General features: G+C 44.0%; 1 protein-coding gene across 1 annotated transcript; it reads right to left on the minus strand.

The window, feature by feature from the left end:
• Positions 1-5,135: 5,135 nt before the first annotated feature.
• On the minus strand, positions 5,136-14,785 carry LOC129810918 (coiled-coil domain-containing protein 124-like). The gene is made up of 5 exons (XM_055861912.1): positions 14,679-14,785; positions 8,000-8,183; positions 7,601-7,808; positions 7,391-7,496; positions 5,136-5,941 (listed from the first exon to the last, which is right to left on the minus strand). Exons 2-5 carry the CDS (start codon positions 8,156-8,158, stop codon positions 5,740-5,742), a joined length of 675 nt encoding a protein of 224 aa, XP_055717887.1. The 5' UTR covers positions 8,159-8,183; positions 14,679-14,785; the 3' UTR covers positions 5,136-5,739.
• Between the last annotated feature and the right edge of the window lie 5,385 nt (positions 14,786-20,170).

The following is a 20,170-nucleotide window of genomic DNA, read 5'->3' on the forward strand; positions in this document are numbered from 1 at the left end:
ACTTAATGGGAAAATCTTGTCACTTGTAACACTGTTTACATTGATGAACTGCAAAGACTTTGCTAGGAAGGAATCCAGATTCAAATGAAAATGTTTCGCATTTTCACCCCGACTGCTTACGTTGGTATAAACACGTGCAATAGCCAATGCATTGTTGATCATTATTGAAGAAAAAAAAATCCGATTCAGTCCATAATATTATGAATAACCTATTTCATCAGGTTATTCAGGTTGCTGCATCCATATTCATGGTGTATTACAGTCATCCAGCTAAAAGACCGCTGGGTTCACACACAAATCATCTGTAAGAAAGCAGAGAAAACATGAAGGAATACTATACAAAGATATTGACACTACTCCCTCTTAAAAGCTGTAAAGTATCTGATCAATAAGACATCATTTTAAGTGAACTACATGCTCTACATTTTACGGCAAAAGCTAACAAAGATCCAAATCAAACATAGGACTTCTAACAGATAAAACATTTTTAGGAGACCTGTGTATAACTGTCTCCCAAAGTGAGACTGGAGAGCTCCTGTCAAAACCAGATGAGCCCCTCTGATAAGAATCTTCCTCAAACAGGGATATATATATATATATATAAACCTATATTGTCAACCATAACTGGGTTATCAATGTTGAATACACTATATCAAAAACCTTTGTGTGTACGCTAACCTTTGTCATTATTTAGCCTTGTGTATTTTCCAACTGAGCTTGTAGAATGTGGTGATGGTAAAACATCCACAGTACTACTTATTTTAGAAAATTATTAGAATCACATATTATTCAATTGATTTTACATTTCCGTCTAACAGTGTCCTAATGCACCGCAGATACTTGCCCCCGGGACAAGAAACCTAGCCTAATTTATCAAACGACTACATAATATTCAAGAAACTCCACAAGGAGCTGGTTAAATGCAGTTCACAATATTGTGCATTTAAACTGAACAGCTATCAGACCCTCTCTTTGCTTGCTTAACAAATGTGTCAATTGTATGACTCTTTAGGGAGAAAAAATCTCCCATTTATTACTTTTCTCTGCTCTATCGACACAAAGCATGAGAAATAACTGACTAGACCCCCGTAGCCCAGAGACTCTTACCTTATTCCTTCAGATACGTTTCTCTACACTCTCCTTGTAGAAAGCCACACACAACTTGGAGGTGATCTTGGCCAGTGCCGGGGCAGGGCACCGCTCGAAAGGCTTTTGAAGTGGGAGCCAGACAGCAGACTTCCTAGTGCTCAACACTTGAGATAGGGCCGCTTTCCTTTGAAAGTGATCATTAGGATTCAAACTGAAGAAAGGGCAGCTGCTGGGCTTATTAAAGGCCTGGCATGCAAATGCAATGGGGGACAAAGCATTAGGTCTGTGCGGGATACAGAAAATGATGTGACATCAGATCTAAGCAATAAGGACCAATTCACACTTCACACATACATAAATGGACTCAAAGCAGGTCCATAGATAGCTAAAAGAACAGTTGGTTGTATGGGGAGTCGGTCGGTGCTTTCAAAGCAGAATAGTCAATTAGGGGTCAGAGAAACTTGTCATTGATGTTTCGTCGTTCAAAAGCCTACACAGAGCCTCTTATCTCCTCCGCCACAAGGAACATACAAAGCCTCTTTCTCATTCATCTTTCCTTGCATCCTCTCTCCTTTTAAAAACGCATTGGAGAAAAAGGTCTCGTGTAGGACCTTGGGTCTTCTTCTCCAATACGCTTGAGAAAGAGTTGAAGAAATAATATGCGTGGAATCATAAAGATAAACTGAGAAGGGGCCAAAGTTTCTTTAATCTGCACGTGAGTGAGATCACCTGAACATAATACATCACATCAGATCTGTCACACTCTAGACAACTGACTTGTTGTTCTCAATGTATGTTATATACCCTCCTGACACACAGGTTGTCATTCATTCTTGAATCATAAACAGGGGATGTTTTTAGGTTTGTAATAGCAATCCAAGCTTTCTGCTCCAAACCAACTTCCCCATTTAAGGGGTGGTTGGGACACTTCAACATTTTTGTGGTAAAAGGTTCCCATACCCAGCACTCGCTGCCTGGCATTGTTTTAGAGAATAATAGCCTATATACAGCTATTATATACAGCTATTAATTAAGTGTCTATCGTATATTCAGTTGTCATAAATTATAGCACTTGCATCAGCCTATTGTCCAAAAGTGACATTGGCTTTTGCCATAGCAAGTAATCATAAAACATTGGATTTAATAACGCATTTGACAACATACAGTGCTTAATGTGGTCATTAGGCCATTTACTTATGTATACATAATTAAACCTATAGGCTTAATAAAAGTGTTATATTACGCTTCATGTAATTATTTACTATAGTTGAGGGCTTAGTCACATTGGATACCAGGGATTGTCTCTCACCAACCAAGAGCAACTCTGAAGGTTCAAAAACATGTGGAGTTATGACATTTGAATGAACAATCATATATAAACTGAACAAAAATATAAACGCAACATGTAAAGTGTTGGTCCCATGTTTCATGAGCTGAAATAAAAAATAAAATGTTCCATACACACAAAAAGCTTATTTCTCTAAAAGGTGTGGCATAGGAAGAAGCCGATTAAACAGCATAATCATTACACTGATGCACATTGTGCTGGGGACAATAAAAGGCCACTCTAAACTGTGCACTTTTGTCACACAGCACAATGCCACAGATGTCTCAAGTTTTGGGGGAGCGTGCAATTGGCATGCTGACTGCAGGAATGTCCACCAGAGCTGTTGCCAGAGAATTGAATGTTAATTTCTCTACCATAAGCCGCCTCCGATGTCGTTTTAGAGAATTTGGCAGTACGTCTAACCGGCCTCACAACCGCAGACCACATGTATGGCATCGTGTGGGCGAGCGGTTTGATGTCAACGTCGTGAACCGAGTACCCCATGGTGGAGGCGGGGTTATGGTATGGGCAGGCATAAGCTACAGACAACGAACCTAGTTGCATTTTATCAATGGCAATTTGACTGCACAGAGATAAAGTGACCACGGGGGGACCAGGATGAATATGTATGAACTTTCCAATTTGTAAGTCGCTCTGGATAAGAGCGTCAGCTAAATGACTTAAATGTTAAATGTAAATGTAAATCATGAGGGCCAGATTTCGTGCCATTCATCTGCCGCCATCACCTCATGTTTCAGCATGATAATGCACAGCTCCATGTCGCAACAATCTGTACACAATTCCTGGAAGCTGAAAATGTCCCAGTTCTTCCATGGCCTGCATACTCACCAGACATGTCACCCATTGAGTATGTTTTGGATGCTCTGGATCGACAGCTTGTTCTAGTTCCCACCAAAATCCAGCAACTCCGCACAGCCATTGAAGAGTGGGACAACATTCCACAGGCCACAATCAACAGCCTGATCAACTTTATGCGAAAGAGATGTGTCATGTTGTTTAAGGTAAATGGTGGTCACACTAGATACTGACTGGTTTTCTGAGCCATGCCCCTACCTTTTTTTAAGGTATCTGTGACCAACAAATGCATATCTGTATTCCCAGTCATGTGAATTCCATAGATTAGGGCCTAATACATTTATTTCAATTGACTCATTTCCTTATATGAACTCTAACTCAGTAAAATCTTTGAAATTGTTGCATTTATATTTTTGTTCAGTATAATTAAACTATCATTAATTCTGACACCCAGCTACTTTCAAAACGCCATTGAGGTGAAGCTATAAACATTTCCTGTTAGTAATACATCGTTACGCTCTTTCAAACTGGTGGCAGGCAAAGTTACAAAGACCACTGCGTGCTTGGTCAGCAGGCTACTGTTTGAATGTTGCTGTGCTTTAAAAAAACATTGTAAAGAAAGGCAGCACAGGACACTGTTATAAGCCAAATAAATAGTTGCCGAGCTTCAAAGGTCAATGTATATTGTGTTCAAGTGAATTGTAATATAAATGTGGCATAAATTAAAAACAAAAAGACAGTTGATTTAACAGCAAATATGGTAATGATATTTTTGGTCGTCCTCTCAGTTACAACTGTCATTTGAACTAAAAAGGAGCTCTACCTATGCAGATTTACTTAGATAAGAGGGTTTTGACTATATATATATTCCACAGTAACTTCTTACACCTGTATGGTATTGGCATCTATAACAGTATTGTAGCAGAGTAAAAGGCATGCCTACACAATACTGTATTCTTGTATAAATGCCAACAGTCGATTCCACCTTATAAATATAAAATTTATAAGATATCTTATAGATCAGCAATTAACTAAATGGATGAGGATGTGAGCGTAGTCTACTGAGTGTCATCCAGTGGCATAGCATGAGAGTCAAATTCAGGAGCCACTGGGAACAAAAAGATGAATTCCAATTCCCTTCCTTTTTACTGTAAGTGTGCACTTGTTGACTCCATGTGTTTAAAAGCACTGGATTTGTGCACGTATTCCTTACACCAGTCTATTCATTTTAAATCTATGTAAGGGAGTGAACATGTGTGCACTTCAAATCAGAGTTTAGTCGCGTACAGATGACTTGTTTCTAGCTCCAGCAGTGCAGTAAATGCCTGTCTGGACTTGGGGAGGAGAAGGACAGGGAACCAGAACACAGCTTAACACTTTCAGTATCCTCTTCAGATGGAAACCTGGCTGAAAACGAGCACTAATGTAAGGCATGCACACGGCTGAAAGTCTATTTAAGTGGCGAAATGAGTGTAGATCAAAATGCAGTGAATTTTAAAAACCCACTTGTGCTAAATGATTGTGCTGTTGAAACAGAAGTGGTGGGTGTTAGGAGACACTTCTTAGCTGCAGCTCCTAAAACACGACTGACAAGAGATGTGGTGAGCTGTATGCTTTCAATAAATGAGACGGCCTTTCTACATAAACTCTCGAAAACATGAAGGTGAGAAAATGGTACGTAAACCCGCATTACATTTTTTTTGGGGGGGGGGTTAGATTTACATGAATTTTAAATCTTTTTTTGTAGTCTTTTCAAATTTCACTTACAAAAAAGCGATAACAATCTCCATGCAATTCAATGTAACCTGAAAGCAGATGCAATATTAGGTCTGAATCCTGCATGATACCAGGATTAGCAACAACAGTATTGATGTATTGAGTAGGTGCACCTAATAAGGCCTTGTTAGGATGGGGAACAGGTGCCACATGACACTTTATCATAGGGAAAGGGGTTGTCATTTCCAGTGGTGCTCAAAATGGCAGTTCATAACAAGCCAGTATTCTTACAAGTCAACAACTGGCTCTGGTCGTGATATTTTCTTATGTGGGTTATTATTATCGTCATCGGGGGTTAATGGAGGCGACTACGATAGGCAAGAGTGCAGTTCACATACCTGTAGTCTCATTCTCAGAAAGAATTAGATATGTTAGTGTATTGTGAACTGAAATAAATGACTTTAATCCCTTTTCAACATAAGTGCCAAAAACTGACAGTGGGAATAAAATCCATAAACTGCCGAGATGCTTCACAAGTGGACATGCACAGTAAAGTAAAATCATCAGGAACATTGGTTGGGGGAGGGGGTTTGCTTTTCCGTGTCAAATCGGAACGTAACAAGCGGAAGTCCCAAAGGCATTCCTTGCATCGGAGGTCCTAGGAAATGAGTGCAGCTTTTCCAGCAACACATTCATAAATGGGGGAATAATTATAGGTTGGGGGCATCTTCCATTGTAAGGTCCAATGTGCATAGGTAGACAGTTTTGTATTAGCTGCTGCTGGAGTTGGTTCACTTTGTGTTGTAGTTGGCAAAGCGCTGGTTCAAGGGGTTCTCTGGCGACTTCATCCACTCCTTTTTCAGCTGTTGCTTGAGCTGCGACAGCCGCATGTTGGGGTTCTCTTTTTTAAGAAGGGGCATGTTCAGATCCTCGAACGCAGCGAACGCTGCCTTCACCCTGCGCTCTGGGTGGCGGTCGAGCTCTTCAGCCGTGCTGGGAAAGAAACACACAATAGGACGGGTTGAAATTTGGCTCTCGACTTCTCTCACTTTAGCTACTCTATGGACCCTCATACTTATGAAACCTGCCATGCCTGCTTCATCTTCTTGTATATAGCCTAGAGTATGAGAAGTAACTGATGTTATACAGTGCCTTCAGAAAGTATTCTCACCCGTTGACTTTTTCCACATTTTGTTGTGTTACAAAGTAGGATTAAAATGGATTCCATTTACATTTTTTGTTTACAATCTACACAAAATACTCTGTCAACGTGGAAGAACGTCTAAGAGCTTTGCACAGCTGGATTGCAAAACATTTGCCCATTATTTAATTTTTTTAATTGTTCAAGCTCTGTCAAGTTGGTTGTTGATCATTGCTAGACAGACATTTAAGTCTTTCCATAGACTTCCAAGCCAATTTAAGTCAAAACTAACTAGGCCACTCAAGAACATTCAATGTCGTCTTGGTAAGCAACTGCAGTGTATATTTGGCCTTGGGTTTTAAGTAATTGTCCTGCTGAAAAGGTGAATTTGTCTCCAAATGTCTGTTGGAAAGCAGACTGAACCAGGTTTTCCTATAGGATTTGCATGTGCTTAGCTCTTATCCTGTAATCTGTACAGGCTTACGTCTTTTCACGCTTTCATTTGGGTTAGTATTGTGGAGTAACTACAATGTTGATTCATCGTCAATTACCTCCCATCACAATGGTTTTAAAATCACCATTGGCCTCATGGTGAAATCCCTGAGCGGTTTCCTTCTTCTCGGGCAACCGAGTTAGGAAGGGTGCCTGTACCTTTGTAGTGACTGGGTGCATTGATACACCATCCAAAGTGTAATTAATAACTTCACCTTTCTCAAAGAGATATTAAATGACAACTACCAATAGGTGCCCTTCTTTGCGAAACATTGGAAAACCTCCCTGTTCTTTGTGCTTGAAATTCATTGCTCGACTGAGGGACCTTACAGATAACTGTATGTGTGTGGGGTATAGAGATTGGGTTGTCATTTAAAAATAATTAAACACTATTATTGCATACAGTGAGTCCATGCAAATTATGACTTATTAAACACATTTTTACTCCTGAACTTATTTAGGCTTGCCATAACAAAAGGGTTGAATACGTATTGACTCAAGACATTTCAGATTTTCATTTTTAATGAATTTGTAAACATTTCTAAAAACACAATTCCACTTCGACGTGATGGGGTGTGTAGATCAGTGACACAAAATCTAAATCCAATACATTTTAAATTTAGACTAACAACAATATGTGAAAAAAAGCCAAGAATTGTTAAGACTTTCTGAAGGCGCACCAAACACACTTTGTTGATAACGGTATGGTACACCAATGGAAAGGCTCCCCTGGTTCTCACCTGTAATCTTAACATTGTTACCCCCTACAAAAGCAACATTGAGAGGTTATGCTATACAGTATTCTGTACCTGAGCATGGCAATGGCATCCTCTATGGTTCTAGCCTCCACAACACCTTCCTCAGGAATGATGCGATTCACATTCTCCTCCAGGGGCGTCTCCAGGTGGCTCTTCTCTGTGGACACGAACATAGGAGAGGGAGACCATGAGAATAGAACAGAACCCGGAGAGGAAAGAGAGCCTGGTTAATGATTGAAGGTATATTGGTGAGGTCATTGCCTTTCTCTTTAGGTTGCTCCTGCTGTTGTAGCTGCTGCTCGACACGCAGCGTCTCCTCAATCTGGGCCCGAGTCACTTTGCCTGCCACCACAGCAGCAGCAGCAGCCTCCTTGGCCTTGCCCTTAATCTTTGCAGCCTCCTCATCTAAGAGCCGCTGGTTCTCCTTCTTTCGCTCCAGGGCCTCAAGGCGCTTTTTCTCCTTGTCATCCTGCAGGTTCAGAGAGGGGACATTTAAAGTCAAGCCTAAATGATCAGGCCCACTTCAACATTCAGTCAATTCTAGAGTGTGGTGTCTGTACATACATAGCCAGATACTGGATTGTGATATAGCCCAATATAATACTACTGCAGACTATTTGACCCCGTGTGAGAATAGGAAACGAGTGCGAAAGGTCTCACCTTCCTCTGTTCTTTCTTCAGGACATGTTTGTCGTTCTCCTGCCATAGTGCATCCTCCAGCTCCTTCTTCTTGCGGGCGTCTTCCACTGCTTTGGCCTCTGCCTTGCGGACCTTGGCAGTGACCGCCTTGGAGTTCTCACCCTGGAACTTCTTCGGCATCCCTAAGACTAGGCCTATTCTTCAGCTGACAGAATCAATGTATTATTTTGACATTATGTTTTCGACGAACAACCTAACTATACATAGAGCCATTCTATCATAAACCAAACTAGGTGGCAAGTTGACTCACCATCGAATTGACACAGACAAAAATGCTCTGAAATCGGAATAGATAGCCAGAGTGAATTTACGAATGCACCCCTAGTAGCTAGCTAGCCAACTTTGGGAAAAGGAAAGGGGGATACCTAGTCAGTTGTCCAACAATGTATTCACCTGAAATGTGTCTTCTGCATTTAACCTCAGAGAGGTGCGGGGGGATGCCTTAAATCGACATCAACGTCTTCGGGGCCCGGGGAACAGTGGGTTAACTGCCTTGCTCAGAGGCAGAACAACATATTTTTACCTTGTCAGCTCGGCGATTCGATCCAGTAACCTTTCCAAAAAATGGAAAAATGGCACCGAAGAACATGGCTGAAGTTTCACATTCTCCCAACCAATTGTGCTATTTTTTTTATATATTTTTTGAGTTTTGTGTAACTTCTTTTTTAAGTATTGTGTACATAATGTTGCTGCTACCGTCTCTTATGACCGAAAAGAACTTCTGGACATCAGAAAAGCGAGTACTCACCGCGGACTGGAAGAAACTTTTTCCTCTAACGGGTCTGACGAGAAGGATATCCTGCTTTCATTGGAACAGGCCCAGATCCACACTTTTTGCGTGAAGACGCCGGAAAAGGGGACGCAGATCGGGGATCCTTCTGAGAATCAGGAGGCGAGCGAGTAAACTCCCAATGCCTTCCATTCTTGTTAACGTGCAATAATTGGAAAATAAAATTGATGACCTACTATTAAGATTATCCTACCAACGGGACATTAAAAACTGTAACATCTTATGTTTCACCGAGACGTGGCTGAACAAAGATACGGACAACATAGAGCTAGCGGGATTTTCCATGCACCGGCAAAACAGAGACGCTACCTCTGGTAAGACGAGGGGTGGGGGTGTGTGTCTTTTTGTCAATAACAGCTGGTGCGCGATGTCTAATATTAAAGAAGTCTCGAGGTATTGCTCGCCTGAGGTAGAGTACCTTATGATAAGCTTCCAACCAGAAGCCATGGATTACATGCAGCATCCGCATCGAGCTAAATGCTAGAGCAGCCGCTTTCAAGGAGTGGGAGACTAATCCGGACGCTTATAAGAAATCACACTATGCCCTCAGACATACCATCAAACAAGAAAAGCGTCAATACAGGATTAAAATTGAATCCTACTACACCGGCTCTGACGCTCGTCGGATGTGGCAGCACTTGAAAACTATTACGAACTACAAAGGGAAACCCAGACGCGAGCTGCCCAGTGATGCGAGCCTACCAGACGAGCTAAATGCCTTTTATGCTCGCTTCGAGGCAAGCAACACTGAAGCGTGCATGAGAGCAACAGCTGTTCTGGATGACTGTGTGATAACACTCTTGGTAGCCGATGTGAACAAAACCTTTACAGGTCAATATTCACAAAGCCGCTGGGCCAGATGGAATACCAGGACGTGTACTCAAAGCATGCACGGACCAACTGTCAAGTGTCTTCACTGACATTTTCAACCTCTCCCTGACCTAGTCTGTAATGCCAACATGTTTCAAGCAGACCACCATAGTCCCTGTGCCCAAGGAAGCGAAGAACCTGCCTAAATGATTACCGACCCGTGGCACTCACATCGGTAGCCATGAAGTGCTTTGAAAGGCTGGTCATGGCTCACATCAACAGCATCCTCCCGGACACCCTAGACCGACTCCAATTCGCATACCGCCCCAAAAGATCCACAGATGACGCAATCTCAACCGCACTCCACACTGCCCTTTCTCACCTGGACAAAAGGAACACCTATTTGAGAATGCTGTTCATTGATTACAGCTCAGCATTCAACACCATAGTGCCCACGAAGCTCATCACTAAGCTAAGGACTCTGGGACTAAACACCTCCCTCTGCAACTGGATCCTGGACTTCCTGACGGGCCGCCCCCAGGTGGTCAGAGTAGGCAGCAACACGTCTGCCATGCTGATCCTTAACACTGGGGCCCCTCAGGGGTGTGTACTTAGTTCCCTCCTGTATTCCCTGTTCACCCACGACTGCATGGCCAAACGCGACCAACACCGTCATTAAGTTTGCTGACGACACAACAGTGGTAGGCCTGATCACCAACAACGATGAGACGGCCTATAGGGAGGTCAGAGAACTGGCAGTGTGGTGCCAGGACAACAACCTCTCCCTCAATGTGAGCAAGACAAAGGAGCTGATCGTGGACTACAGGAAAAGTCGGGCCGAACATTAACGTCGACGGGGCTGCAGTGGAGCAGGTCGAGAGTTTCAAGTTCCTTGGTGTCCACATCACCAACGAACTATCATGGTCCAAACATACCAAGACAGTCATGAAGAGGGCACGACAAAACCTTTTCCCCCCTCAGGAGACTGAAAAGATTTGGCATGGGTCCCCAGATCCTCAAAAGTTTATATATCAAGGGCATCCTGACCGGTTGCGTCACCGCCTGGTATTGCAACTGCTTGGCATCTGACCGTAAAGGCGCTACACAGAGGGTAGTTTTATGGGCTTTCCTCTGAACCACCCAGTACATCACTGGGGCCAAGCTTCCTGCCATCCAGGACCAATATTTTTATTTTATTTTACCAGGCAAGTCAGTTAAGAACAAATTCTTATTTTCAATGACTGCCTAAAAACAGTGGGTTAACTGCCTTGTTCAGGGGCAGAACGACAGATTTGTACCTTGTCAGCTCGGGGATTCAATCTTGCAAACTTTCAGTTACTAGTCCAACACTCTAACCACTAGGCTACGCTGTCGCCCCATAAAATTGTCAGAGACTCCAGTCACCCAAGTTATAGACTGTTTTCTCTGCTACCGCACAGCAAGCGGTACCGGAGTGCCAAGTCTAGAACCAAAAGGCTTCTCAACAGCTTCTACCCCCAAGCCATAAGACTGCTGAACAATTCATAAAATCGCCACCGGACAAGTTACATTGACGACCCTCCCCCCTTTTGTACACTGCTGCTACTCGCTGTTTGGTTGTTACCTATGGATAGTCACTTCACCCCCACCTACATGTACAGATTACCTCAACTAGCCTGTACCCCCGCACACTGACTCGGTACCGGTGCCCCCTGTATGTAGCATCGTTATTCTTATTGTGTTACTTTTTATTTTAGCCTACTTAGTAAATATTTTCTTCTTCTTGAACTGCACTGTTGGTTAATAGGGTATGTGGGACGCTAGCGTTCCACCTGGCCAACATCCAGTGAGATTGCAGAGCGCCAAATTCAAATACAGAAATAGTCATTATAAAAATTCAGAAAACAAAACATATTTTACATAGGTTTAAAGATTAACTTCTTGTGAATCCAACCAGTGTCAGATTTTAAAAATGCTTTATGGCGAAAGCATACCGTACGATTATTTTAGAACATAGCCCAGCAGACAAATCATTACAAACAGTAACCAGCCAAGTAGAAGAGTTACACAAGTCATAGAGATAAACTTAATCCCTTACCTTTGATGATCTTCATATGGTTGCACTCAGAAGACATTCATTTACTCAATAAATGTTCCTTTTGTTCGATAAAGTCTCTCTTTACATCCAAAAACCTCCGTTTTGTTTGAGCGTTTTCTTCAGTAATCCACAGGCTCAAACGCAGTCACAACAGGCAGACAAAAAATCCAAATTGTATCCGTAAAGTTCATAGAAACATGTCAAACGATGTTTATATTCAATCCTCAGGTTGTTTTTAGCCTAAATAATCTATAATATTTCAACCGGACAATAACGTCGTCAATATAAAAGGTAAACATGAAAGGCACTCTCTCGGTCGCGCGCATGAAAAAGCTCTGGGTACACAGCAGGGTTCACTCATTCAGACTGCTCTTACTCCCTCATTTTTCAGAATACAAGCCTGAAACAATTTCTAAAGACTGTTGACATCTAGTGGAAGGCATAGGAACTGCAATTTGAGTCCTAAGTCAATGGATACTGTAATGGCATTGAATAGAAAACTACAAAACCAACAAAAAAAACTTCCTGCATGGATTTCGCCTGCCAAATCAGTTCTGTTATACGCACAGACACTATTTTAACAGTTTTGGAAACTTTAGAGTGTTTTCTATCAAAATCTACCAGTTATATGCATATCACATCTTCTGGGGCCGAGTAGCAGGCAGTTTAATTTGGGCATGCTTTTCATCCAAAATTCCGAATGCTGCTTCCTACCCTAGAGAAGTTAAGGGCTTGTAAGTAAGCATTTCAAGGTAAAAATCTACACTAGTTGTATTCGGCGTATGTGGCAAATAAAGTTTGATTTGATTTTGGCCCAACGCTCTAACCACTTGGCCAGTTAGCTTGGGTGCTTGACTGCCGTTGTGAGGTCAGAACACTCCGATCAACCCTACTCCTCGGCCAGAGCGTTCAGAGTGTGAAACGCTCAGAGAGTTTACAAGCGCTCTCTGGCACTCCAGAGTGAATTTACGAACAATAGGGTCACTATGGCTATCTGCTCCGATTTCAGAACACTCATCTGAGTATGCGAGAGTGCAGAATAAGTGATGCATTTACGAACGCTCAACACCAGTTGATTATGGCTGGTGTCAGTAAACGGCAAAAAGGCATAATAAAATTGTTGCCAGCAGCGCAGTTAGTCGCCAACGCTCTGGATAACACAAAAACAGCCCAACCAGCACTGCTAGGGCGAGTAAAATGGTCAGAGTGAGATGTTCTCTTATTTGTCTGGAAGTAACGTAAACTCACTCACTTTTGTACATCGCCTTGGTCCGTACAATTGACCTTATTTTAGCGCCCCAAAAACGTAATACTTCCAGATCAACTGTAATGTCAATACCATTGTAAAGCACAATTTCTCCCCTTTCCAACAGAATCAATTACATGACCCCCACGCTGCCCGTTTCTGCATAATTCAACAAGGCAATGAGCTCCGTCGGGTCTTTAAAAAAATGGCGGGTGGGGAAGTGAAACTAATGCGTGATAGTGAGAAGGAGAGATGTGTGGGAAAATTGCTTTTTTTCACTCGATTTGTCCAACTTATCGCCTCTAAAATGTAAATATAACACTATAAAGAGTTTATATAATGTGTCATTACATATCTATTTGAAGGTTTGTCGAATTTGAGTCGGGTTTTTAGGGCGGTGCTAAAGTGATCTTAGAAGTAAACAACGGCTTTGAGAGTGATGATTGCATGCAATGATGACGCAAAAAATTACCGGGTATCCCCCCTTACCCCGTCACTGTCCATTTCTTGTTTTTAAACATGAGAGAAGTGCTGCACCTGGTGGAGAGATTGTAAGACAGAAATAGTTGCTTTATGCATGCTGTACGTTACGACATGACAGTCACGATGTAACGGAGGGTCCTTTTTTCAACTTTTCTCCAATACTATAGAGCCATTACCATGTCGATCAATGCTTGAATAGAAACGTAGTTCACACCCCCGATTTTGAAGTCAACACAGTCGCTACAGTCCCATTAGTTTTCTTTTTACGTTAGCTAGTAAGCTAGGAGTAGGGTTGATCCGATCGTTCTGACCTCAACCGCAGTCAAGCACCCAAGCTAACTGGCTAACGTTGGCGAGCTTGTTTGCTACATCCAGACACAAATGAGAGAACACCTCACTGACTATTTTACTCGTCCTAGTAGAGCGGATTAGGTTGTTTTCATGTTATCCAGAGCGTTGGTGATTAACTCTGCAGTTGGCAACCATTTAATTACACCTTTTTTTTTTTTAAGAATGTACACATCGGCCATATTCAACGAGTGTTGAGCGTTCGTAAATTCATAAGTTATTCTGCGCTCTGGCACACTCAGACGAGAGTGCTCTGAAATCGGAGAAGATAGCCAGAGTGAATTTACGAATGCGCCCATAGTTAGGCATCTGGCAACGTCACGGTGTTTGTGGCTCAGTTGGTAGAGCATGGCACTTGCAATGCCAGGGTTGTGGGTTCGAGTCCAACGGGGGACCAGTACGAAACGGTACAAAAATGTATCCACTCATTGCTGTACATTCATACGAGGCTAAGTCGGTCTAGATAAGAGCATCTGCTCAAATGTAAACATGTAATCGGCTAGCAATGGCATGATGTTACACAATGGCTAGATGATATAGCTAGAAGCAGCTAGCCATCTTAGCTAGCAATGACATGTTACACACTGGCTAGTTGATATAGCTAGAAGCTCTCCATGTCAACTATAGCATGATAACGTTAACAAGCTAAGCCAAACGTTAGATACCTGAGTCACACGAGTTCTGTATTTACCCAACATATAAAAACAACGGCTGGCCAACTTGCATAACGCGCTGTTTAGCTATAGAAGTTAGCTAGCTACTAAGCTAAAGTTAGCTAGCAAAGATGAACCAATTAAAGATTTCACAGAGTCTGAATTCGTGGCAATTGACGCTATTAACCAATGTAAAATATATATATATGTTTGTGAAAAGAAAAGGGTCGTACCTGAGCGACAACAGGTTATTGTTGTTTCGAAAAGGCATCTGCCAGCCACCCTTTCGTGACAATGACGCACAGCGATGACGTACTTCTTCTTCCATCGGGGTTAACGGCGGTTGGGATCCAATGTTAATGGTGCATTACCGCCACCAGCTGGACGGGGTGTTGAATGAGAAACTACAAACATATTGCGGGAAAGGGGGAAAACGTCATCATACAAAATAAAACACCAACTAAGAAAACCCGTCCCACTTCTTCAATCACAGTCCACTCCAAAATACATCCCTACACAGGCTCAGGGGCCTGTGATGGTGGTACATTCACCGACAGGAATTCTTGCATGGACTCGGCTGTGAAACCACAAAGACCAACAAACGTTCAGTGGCATTCACAATGATTTCAATTTTCTTAGACTTCTTCTCCACGTGTGCTGTACAGTTTATGCCCATTGCAATAAATAATACAAAGTCCACCTTTTAAAAATATATAATTTCACTGTCCCTCAGTTGATAAGAACTCTGGTCGTGGTAGCTCTACTACCATTGTGTCACGATCGTTGGAATAAATGGACCAAGGCGCAGCGTGTGTAGAGTTTCACATGTTTAATAAATGAAACTCACAAAAACAATAAAGAGTAACGAAACGTGACACAAACGCAGCGCTCAAAGGCACTACACAAAAACAAGATCCCACAACAAACAGGTGGGAAAAGGCTGCCTAAATATGATCCCCAATCAGAGACAACGATAGACAGCTGCCTCTGATTGGGAACCATACCAAGCCAACCTAGAAATAAAGAAACCAGAATGCCCACCCTAGTCACACCCCAACCTAACCAAAATAGAGAATAAAGGATCTCTAAGGTCAGGGCGTGACAGTACCCCTTCGGTGGCAGCTCTGGTGCGGGGATCGTCGCCGGAGGAACTGGACCGTGGATCGTCGGCGGAGGAACCAGACCGTGGATCGTCGCTGGAGGCTCTGGTCCGTGGACGTCGTCGGGAGCTCCGGACCTTGGATCGTCGCCGGAGGCTCCGGACCGTGGATCGTCATTGGAGGCTCCGGATTGGGAACCCTCGCTGGAGACTCCGGGCCATGGATCCGTCGCTGGAGACTCCGGGCCATGGATCCGTCGCTGGTGGCTCCGGACTGGGAACCGTCGCTGGAGGCTCCGGACTGCAGACCGTCACTGGAGGCCTGGTGCGTGGAGCCGGCACAGGATGCACAGGAGGCCTGGAGCGTGGAGCCGGCACAGGACGTACCGGGCTGGGGAGCCGGCACAGGAGGCCTGGTGCGTAGAGCCGGCACAGGACGTACCGGGCTGAGGAGACGCACAGGAGGCCGGGTGCGTGGAGCCGGCACAGGACGTACTGGGCTGTGGAGGCGCACTGGAGACCTGGTGCGTGGAGCCGGCACAGATGGTACCGGACAGATGACACGCTCCTCAGGTAGAATACGGGGGGCTGACACAGGTGGCATCGGACGGCTAACACGCTCCTCAGGGCGACTGTCTTGCCTCTCCAGCCAAACCAACAGCTCTTCCGCTTCACTCTCTTCACATTTTGCCAACCACTCCTTGAAGGTCTCTATCTCACCCCTCCGTTCACTCTCTCTCAATCTATCCATCGCTTCCTCCATGGTCTCTGACTCATCCCTCAGCGTCGCCGACCACCCCATGTGCCCCCCCCAAAAAATTTTTTTTAGGTTGCTTCTTCGACACCCCGGTGTCGTCGCTGTCCCTCCTTCGCTGCTTCCGCCTGCTTCCATGGCAGGCTTTTGTCTCCTGCCATTATTTTGTCCCAAGTCCAGGATGTCCTCCACTCCTGGCTTTCCTCCCAGGCCCAGGATCACTGCTCCTCCTGGGCACGCTGCTTGGTCCGTGGGTGGTGGGATCTTCTGTCACAATCGTTGGAATAAATGGACCAAGGCGCAGCGTGCGTAGAGTTCCACATGTTTAATAAATGAAACTCACAAAAACAATAAAGCGTAACGAAACGTGAAGCAAACGCAGTGCTCAAAGGCACTACACAAAAACAAGATCCCACAACAAACAGGTGGGAAAAGGCTGCCTAAATATGATCCTCAATCAGAGACAACGATAGACAGCTGCCTCTGATTGGGAACCATACCAAGCCAACCTAGAAATAAAGAAACTAGAATGCCCACCCTAGTCACACCCCGACCTAACCAAGATAGAGAATAAAGGATCTCTAAGGTCAGGGCGTGACACATTGTTTCTTCCCCGCCACTCGTTCCTTCAATCTTCTCACCCCCTCCAGATAAGAGACACGCTGAACACTCCTTACCCTTGCCACCTCATTCTCCTTCACCCTAACAGGGCACTCCAGGAATTCAGGTGCATGTTCACCTCCACAGTTGCATAATTTCACTTCATCTGGCATATGATACTCTTCCCTTCTGCACACACTTGACACATGACCAAATCTTTTACATTTATGACACTGAAGGGGCTTATGCACAAAAAGTATGAATCCTAGCTTATGCACAAAATCATGAATCCTAACTTTATATGAGAAGGGAGAGACTCTTCATCAAAGAACAGTAGCATGGATGAAGTTAATATATTTTCTCCATCCACCATACAGGTCAGTCAACGTGCACCAACCACTCCATCGGTGTCTTCAGTAATATCCTCTGCCTTTATTTCTTGCGCCACCCCAGAAATAATCCCCTTGATAGTTGCCCGGCTACGAAAATCTATACAGGAAACCTTCCACTCTGATATATTTTGGAGTCTTAAAACACACTTATTCTGCTCGGCAGACACACAAAAAAATCTAAATAAGATCACTTCTTGTGACTCTCGCCGACTTCACACTTTCCTCCAAAACACTGTCTCATCATTTTTCAAAACCCTCACCCCAACTAAAAACAAGTCTAGTGGTCCTATTTCCCACCACAGCTTTCCTTCTCGTTTCCCCTTTTCTTCGCCACTGTAACCCACTCATTCTCACTTTCTGTACTATTAGCTTCACCGGTCTCACTGGCAGTTTCAAACAAAACCTCAGTTTCCACCATCTTCTCCACAATCAAATTCCTCAGTGATGATGTACTGAACAAAATGGCTCGTTTAAGTGACGTTACAAACTAACCCAATCAATTTGACTGACATTTCTTTATTGAAACTTTGATCATATGTCATTTCTGGCTATATGTATTTAATAATATATATTTTTTTTAATACAGTATTGTTTTGTTATGGGTTCTAAGACTAGTTTTGACATTTTTATTTTTATTTATTTTTATTTTTTTAAATTTTTTTATCCCCTTTTCTCCCCAATTTTCGTGGTATCCAATCGCTAGTAATTACTATCTTGTCTCATCGCTACAACTCCCGTACGGGCTCGGGAGAGACGAAGGTCGAAAGTCATGCGTCCTCCGAAGCACAACCCAACCAAGCCGCACTGCTTCTTAACACAGCGCGCCTCCAACCCGGAAGCCAGCCGCACCAATGTGTCGGAGGAAACACCGTGCACCCGCCCCCCTCGGTTAGCGCGCACTGCGCCCGGCCCGCCACAGGAGTCGCTGGAGCGCGATGAGACAAGGATATCCCTACCGGCCAAACCCTCCCTAACCCGGACGACGCTAAGCCAATTGTGCGTCGCCCCACGATGCAGTGCTCTAGACCACTGCGCCACCCGGGAGGCCCTGTTTTGACATTTTTAAACCTAAGGGACTTTTCCCACCAGTTTCCCACAATAAATAACATTTATTGTCAACATACAAACAGGAACACTAGCCTACTCACTACACAGATATTTAGAAAATTAACATCATAGTGCCCTCCAAGCTCATCACTAAACTCAGGGCCCTGGGTCTGAACCCCTCCCTGTGCAACTGGGTCCTGGACTCCACAGGGGTGCGTGCTCAGCCCCCTCCTGTACTTTGTTCACCCATGACTGCGTGGCCTCGCATGTCTCCAACTCAATCATCAAGTTTGCTGACGACACAACAATGGTAGGCCTGATTACCAAAAATGACGAGACAGCCAACAGGGAGGAGGTGAGAGCCTTGGAACAGTAGTGCCAGGAAAATAACCTCTCCCGCAACGTCAACAAAACAAAGGAGCTGATCGTGGACTACAGGAGACCGCAGAGAGAGCACGCACCCATCCACATCGCCGGGGCCACAGTAAAGGCCACAACTTCAAGTTCTTCAGGCCTGCACATCTTTGACGACCTGAAGTGGTCCCTTTACACAGACAGTGCAGTGAAGATGGCACAACAGCGCCTCTTCAACCTTAGGAGGCTGAAGAGTTTCAGCTTAGCCCATAAGACCCTCACAAACTTTTACAGATGCACCATTGAGAGCATCCTGTTGGGCTATATCAACACCTGGTACAGCAATTGCAATGTCCACAAACACAGGGCTCTCCAGAGGGTGGTGCGGAAAGCCCAACGCATCACATGGGGAACACTGCCTGCCGTCCTTGACATCTACAGAACCCGGTGTCACAGGAAGGCCAAGAAGATCATCGCTCAAGCCACGGCCTGAGTACAGGTTTTTTATTTTTTAAACCTTTATTTAACTAGGCAAGTCAGTTAAGAACAAATTCTTATTTACAATTACAGCCTACCCCGGCCAAACCCTAACCCGGACGACGCTGGGCCAATTGTGCACCGCCCTATAGGACTACCAATCACGACCAGTTGTGATACAGCCTGGAATTGAACCAGGGTCTGTAGTGACGCCTCTAGCACTGAGATGCAGTGCCTTAGACCGCTGCACCACTCGGGTTCAAAGTTGGGACCAAGAGACTGATAAACAGCTTCTATCTCTAGGCCATTATACTTTTAAACAGTCACCACTAGCTGGCCTCTGCCCAGTACCCTGCCCTGAACCTTAGTCACTGTTACTAGCTGGCTACCACCCGGTACGCTACCCTGCATCTTAGAGACTGCTGCCCTATGTACAGTACATAATCATTGAACACTGGTCACTTTAGTAATGTTTACACACTGTTTTATCCACTTTATATGTATATACTGTATTATAGTTATGCTCATCCTATATAACTACTGCTGTACACACCTTTTCTATTCATATACTGTCCATATTGTCTATACACTATTATTCAGTACATTCGGAAAGTATTCAGACCCCTTGACTTTTTCCACATTTTGTTATGTTGCAGCCTTATTCTAAAATGTATTTAAAAAATCATTTTCAATCATTTTCAATTGATTGGACATGATTTGGAAACACACAGTCCTGTCTATATAAGGTCCCACAGTTGACAGTGCATGTCAGAGAAAAAAACAAGCCATGAGGTCAAAGGAATTAGAGTCCGTAGAGCGCTGAGACAGGATTGTGTCGAGGCACAGATCTGGGGAAGGCTACCCAAAACATTTCTGCAGCATTGAATGTCCCCAAGAACACAGTGGCCTCGGGGGAGAAGGGCCTTGGTCAGGAAGGTGACCAAGAACCCAATGGTCACTCTGACAGAGCTCCAGAGTTCCTCTGTGGAGATGGGAGAATCT

The sequence above is a fragment of the Salvelinus fontinalis genome, chromosome 14 (genome assembly GCF_029448725.1).
Source record: "Salvelinus fontinalis isolate EN_2023a chromosome 14, ASM2944872v1, whole genome shotgun sequence".
Lineage (NCBI taxonomy): Eukaryota > Metazoa > Chordata > Actinopteri > Salmoniformes > Salmonidae > Salvelinus > Salvelinus fontinalis.